Source organism: Protopterus annectens, chromosome 8.part0 (genome assembly GCF_019279795.1).
Source record: "Protopterus annectens isolate FY-2018-M chromosome 8.part0, PAN1.0, whole genome shotgun sequence".
NCBI classification, from domain to species: domain Eukaryota; kingdom Metazoa; phylum Chordata; order Ceratodontiformes; family Protopteridae; genus Protopterus; species Protopterus annectens.
Genome location: NC_056741.1, coordinates 496719483 through 496725482, shown reverse-complemented (window position 1 = coordinate 496725482; position 6000 = coordinate 496719483). Strand labels below are relative to the sequence as shown.

Genomic DNA, 6000 nt, shown 5'->3' with positions numbered 1-6000 from the left:
GCCTACTAATTACACAAAGATATTCAGAAATTATGGATGCATAGTGCAATCATACTGTATTATAGATTTAGTTTTTCAATTGCTAAGTTGTTTTCTCAGAGTAATACATTTTTAAACTGAAGGAAACCAGCAGTCTATATTTTCATTTTCATAGTTTAGCTACTAAGCAAAATGATTCCTTAAAAAGAAATGATGCCAGTATTAAGACACTTAAAAAAAAAATAAAACTGTCACAAAGTGCCTATATATGTTCCTAAAATTAAGCACTATAAATATGTTTCTCATGAATCAGATGAGCAAAGTAGAAAAAAATATTGCTTCTTTTTTTTAAGTAGTATTTCTGCACTTTAGCAATGGAAAACATAACAACATAAGTATCCTCTTGTACTCCTGCCGAAAATTTTTGTTCATAATTCCATAAATAATGCCACTAAGGCAGCTGTTAAAATAAACAGCAAAATAATTTAGCACATATAGTGAGCTGGGAACTTCGGGTGCCCTCCCAGGAGGACTGAAGCCTACAATCAGGCTGTTAATACTAAATGGACCCCAGCAAATGATAAAAATCACAAACACTGCAAACATAGTCAGAAAACTCCGTACTTCTGAAGGTTTCAGCTTCTGCTTGCTGTCCTGTCTGACTCGGTACTTGACCCGAATAAGTAAAATCCAAATGCTTGAGTAGCAAAAGATTACAGTTGAAACTGGAACAATAAAGTGGACAATAGCCACAAACATGGCACACATTGCATTAACAGTCTGTATAAATGTGCATGAGTATGCCCGTGGGTCATATTGCAAAGCATCTACAAAGATGATCGGCAGCAAAACAATGATAGTCAGGATCCAGAGCATCACAAAATAGCAAAAGGTGTTCTTCATACTGTACAGCTTGTCGTATCTGCTACTGTGACAGATGTAACAATACCTGTTGACTGCAATGGCTGTAATACTATAGACAGAACCAATGACACCAATGCTCACGACAATCCCACTTACTTTGCAGTGCATATCTCCAAGTATCCAAGCATCGTTGATTATGGCAGTCAGATAAACAGGATAGGGATACAGGGCAACAATGAGGTCAGCAATAGACAGACTAATGACAAACACATTACCTGGAACAGAAAAAAAGTCATTAAAGAAAAATGCTAAGAGCAATATTGTATATTTTATTTTTTTTCTAAATATTAGCTATGTTTAGAACAAAAGCAATAAAATAAATAGTACCATGGTGCACTCAGTATATTGCAGCTGACAGGAAAGTTGTTTTTGGTAGACATCACAAAGACATGTGCAAACCATTTTGAAAGACCACACAGGCCACATTTCATATCCGCGGTGGTACAGCGGTATCATTGTTGCCTCACAGCAAGAGGTTCTCCTGTTCGATTCTTGAGGTTCTCCTGTTTGATTCTTGGCTGGAGTGCCTTCTGTGCAGAATCTGTATGTCCTCCCTGTGGTCAAGTGGCCTCCAAAAGACATGAGTGAATTGGCGTGCCTTCGCTGAAGGTTGGGTGTCGGGCTGGCAACTTGGCACCATAAAAAAATCAACTGCCAATCATTAGCGGACTGGAGTTCTGCTGTGGCGATCCCTAACTGGGAAAAGACCAACAATAACAACACAGGCCACATTTCATCAATGGTTGCAACCCTTACACAGATACACACACACACACACACACACACACACACACACACACACACACACACACACTAGGCTTAACCTGTAACATGCATGCAGATTATTTCCAAATAAATTCCTGACATCTGTCATGTAAATTACTGAGTTCCTTCAAGAGATTGGAGCCGAAGCAGAAAGTGCCTCATGTAATGAATGAGGATGCATACATGACATTTTGTCAATGTGTGGGCTCTGTGGCGAAATAAAGTAAATTTATTCTACAGGGTGGCCACCATGCAACTCATGTAGACTACCTTCTAGTAGGGAAAGGGAATTGGGGTCAAATCAGAAACTGCAAAGTCATCTGCAGTAAAACAGCCGATGGCCACAATCAGCTGCAAGTAGTGGTCAGAGAAGGCTCTAAGGTCAGCATAGTCTAGTTTGAAGACCTGATCATTCACTGGAGTGAAAGCAAACAAGTTCAATGAAATACTCAAGCTCTAGCACCTCAGGAAAAAGAGGAATTAGGTGGAGTTAAAGAACAGTGGTGTCTCAAAACAACATGTTTGTAGACTACAGAACAGATTTGCATCTCAGCAGGAGCCCAACAAGATATCAAAAGAAACAAAGAGGGCAGAAAAAGTGGGAGATAGAAAAGATACACCAGACTAAGGCAAATACTGTCTGGGTAACAAAAAGACAAACACAGCATTTGCAATAGCAAAAAACAAACATCAGATGCACTCTACCAGCTTCTCAATAGAAGGCACAAAAAAACCTCAGGCTGCAAGGCACATGTGGTTAGTACAGAGGTATTAAACTCCTGTCACACTGCATGAAAGTGCTGGAGAGAGTGACTGATAACTGAATACCCAGAGTAGTAGACAGAAAGGAAGATGGATATGAACAGTTTAGATTCATATCAGGATGCAACCCGACTGACCTGATGTTTGCAGTGAGACAAATAGTAGAGAATAAAGTACAGATGAGAAAAGAGTCCAACTAGGCTTTCCCAGACTTTAAAAAAGCATATAACAAGGTGCCAAAAAAGCTGATATGGGCATTCCCGCAATAGTTTGAAGTTCTGGAAACATTGGTAGAATTAGTGCAGGCCATGCACAAAGTCCCAGTGACTCAGGTATGATGAGTGTTCAGACTCACAGATGGATTCCCAGTAGCAGTTGTGATGCATAGGATTCATCTCTGACCCTACTGCTGTTCATACTAGTGAATGATTGCATTACCAAACAGGTTGAAGGAGAAGCTCACAAAGCTTCTGTTTGTAGACTATGTAGCATTGCAAGCAGACTCTGAACAAGATTTGCAACAAATGATAGGGGAATGGAATGAAAAGCTGAAACACATGGGGTGAAACTAAGTACAGACACAGCAGTTGTCATAGCAGAAACTGGAGAAATCAAAAGAAGATGAAATGTGAGATAGCAGGAAGAAAATAGTGCAACAGGTTACTTGTTTCATGTATCTGCAAGGAGTGCTTGAGGAGAAAAGTTTCAGAATGGCTAGTTGGAGTCTTTCCTCATCACTAGTTTTTTTCCCACTATTTGTCTCACTACAAATGAGGATGTCAAAGCTAGAATCAGAGGGGGTCAGCCAAATGGTGCAGAGTGTCAGAGATAATATGTGATAGAAGAATACCAAGGAAGCTGAAAAGTAAGGTGTACAAAACAGTGATGTGACCAGTTCTTCTGTATGGTATAGAAACCTAGGTAGTGAAGACAGAGCAGTTAGGGAAGCTAGAGGTGATAGAGATGAACAGTCTGAGATGGGTGGCAGGATGTACAATGTAGGAATAATGACATTAAAACAGAAGCCAAAGTATCTCCATTTTCAGAGAAGGCCAAACAGAAGAGATTACAATGGTCCAGGCACATATGAAAGAAAGCAGAAGATAACTTTGTGATGAAGATTTGAGAGAAGCAGGAAGAAGGCAAACAATATAGACAGCAAAGAGATTGATCGATTGTGTGAGATAACACTTGTGACAGTCAGGAATGACAATTGAAAACACCCCAACTCCATCTAGAAAGTGTGAAAAAGGGTTGATGATTATGATGAATGAGGATGATGTCTGGTACACTGGGATTTGGAAAATGAGATTCACGATGAATGGAAGGACATAAGTTACAAAATTAGTTTCCATACTTCTGAGATCCAGGTACTTTATTTGTCATGCCCCAGACCCTCTACTTTCTATTGATCCATAATTTTCTGTGCAACTTATTGTTTATAATGTTAGTTTACATTCATTTTAATGGAATGTGGGATTGGTCCTGATTGCATTTTCTGTATTTTTTATTTTATTTTACTGTTTTTTGTAAAAATGCTTGCTAGTGCAATAGTAAGGTTCTGTGAATATGACGGCTGTAGTAGAAGTTCGTATTAGGTTACTTATGTAGCTTTTTATGGTGCGTGTATGTGTGTGTGTGTGTGTGTGTGTGTGTGTGTGTGTGTGTGTGTGTGTGTGTGTGTGCATGTGTGTGTGCGCGTGTGTGTGTGTATGCGTGCGTGCATGTGTGTGTCATGTCTGTGTGTGTATGTGTGTTCTTTTATTGTGATTATTTAGTTTTAGTATGTTTAATATATTAAACATTTCTGCTGTCAAGGTGACAGTTAAGGTTTAATGAGTTATGGTTGCTTTATTATTTTTCCTTTCAATTACTGTCAGATTTCTTTGGTTTTTGTTTGTTTTTATTTTCATAAGCCAGATTCATAGAGGTTACAATAAAGTGTACACTATGTGGACATTAAGTGTTACCTTTCAGAGTGAATAGTCAGCACAAGCATTGCGGTAGGCTATTTATTAATTCAGAAAGTAATTACAAAGAGTACACATAGTCTAGCCTAATTGACTTTTTCATTGGTTAAGTTGAGTTCGGGTGTGTCATGGCATTGTGATTGGTGACACAGCCTATGATGTAGCCTTGGATATGCCTTTACACTATATACAAAGATGCTTTCTCATTCAATATCGTTGTTATAAAAACAGCACATACAATAAGGATTTCAAGTCCATAGTTTGACTGTGTGATCGTGTGTATATTTCTAGGTTCCTTTGTACCTTGTTGCTATGTAGTATGTATGATGTTTTATGTTAATATGATGTTAAAGGTTTGTTCCCAAATTTCTCAGGCTTTCATATTTTTGTTTCTTTTGTCCATTACTATTTTATGGGCTAAAAGATGTTTTATAGCTATTTTTTTTTAATCCCTCCCAAGATATATTTATAGGTCTAACCATGTGAGAGCTATGTATAGCTTCATCAGTAAGAAAATTATTATAAGTATATTCATTTGTTTTCCTGATATGTTAGATGAGCAAATATGTAGAAGGGTAAATTCCCATGTTAGTGTTGATGTTTGATATCCTATTTTTTGCAGTTGTATCTTGAGGGAATTCCAGAGTTTGCAAACACATTTACAAATCAAAAATATATGCATTAGGTCTGCTGCCTGATCCTTGCAGTGTGGACAGTATGGTGATTTGGATGCATTGAATTTGTGGAGTATTGCAGGTGTGAAATACGCATTATTATTTATTATGAGCTGTGTGTATGACAGTTTTTTTAAGGGGTATACTTTTCAGTGTTAGATTGATTGCATAACTTATTTGCTGGTCATCTATGGATGGTTTTAATTTTCTCCAATAGTTAGAGAAAAGTAGGTCCTTCTTTAATTTGGTTTCACGTATCATTTTATATGAGTTAGATATTATTTTCCTGATTGTAAGAATAGTCTTCCAAAGCAGAGTACAGTTTTCCATGTCACTATTAAGTATAGTAAAGTTTTGGAGATAGCTGGAACACAACTCTTTGATTTGTCTTAGAATTATTATATATGATTTGGGTAGATTTAGGTTACTTCTCATTTCTTGGGTTGTACAGTTAAGGTATGGATAGATATCTTGGATTATTTTGTTCTTTAATCGAGTAAAAGAGTCAAGGTCTAGCATCTTGTTTTTTATTTTTACATTTGGATTTTTATGGAGGGGTTGTAGTGTTACCATAGCTTGCCCAAGGTTTAAGGAATGAAAGAGTTTTTGTGTTATATTTATAGAATGTTTTAAGAGATCTATAATGTTATAGGTTTGTAAATCTTTTTTGTTTAAAAAGGGAAACACTTTGGGATTGATGCCTAGTGCTTTGATGTACCTATAAAATATTGTCACCCAAGGACGTGACAAAGTTTTCATTGTCGGGTTATAGTCTGCTATTCTCAATATTCTGTTAGTGCTGATAATAGAGTAATATGTTTTAAAATCTGGCAGGTTCAGACACCATTTGCTCTTGGGAAGTGTTAGTTTCTGATACGAGATCCTATTTTTTGGGGTTCCCATATGAATTTTGCTAGGAAGGCATG

General features: G+C 37.3%; 1 protein-coding gene across 1 annotated transcript in view; it reads right to left on the bottom strand.

The window, feature by feature from the left end:
* Positions 1 to 327: 327 nt before the first annotated feature.
* LOC122808254 (melatonin receptor type 1C-like) overlaps positions 328 to 6000 on the bottom strand; it is a 41614-nt gene continuing 35941 nt past the window's right edge. Inside the window, exon 2 of the mRNA XM_044079218.1 lies at positions 328 to 1118. Within this exon, the coding sequence (XP_043935153.1) occupies positions 328 to 1118 (791 nt within the window). The remainder of the gene's footprint in view (positions 1119 to 6000) is intronic.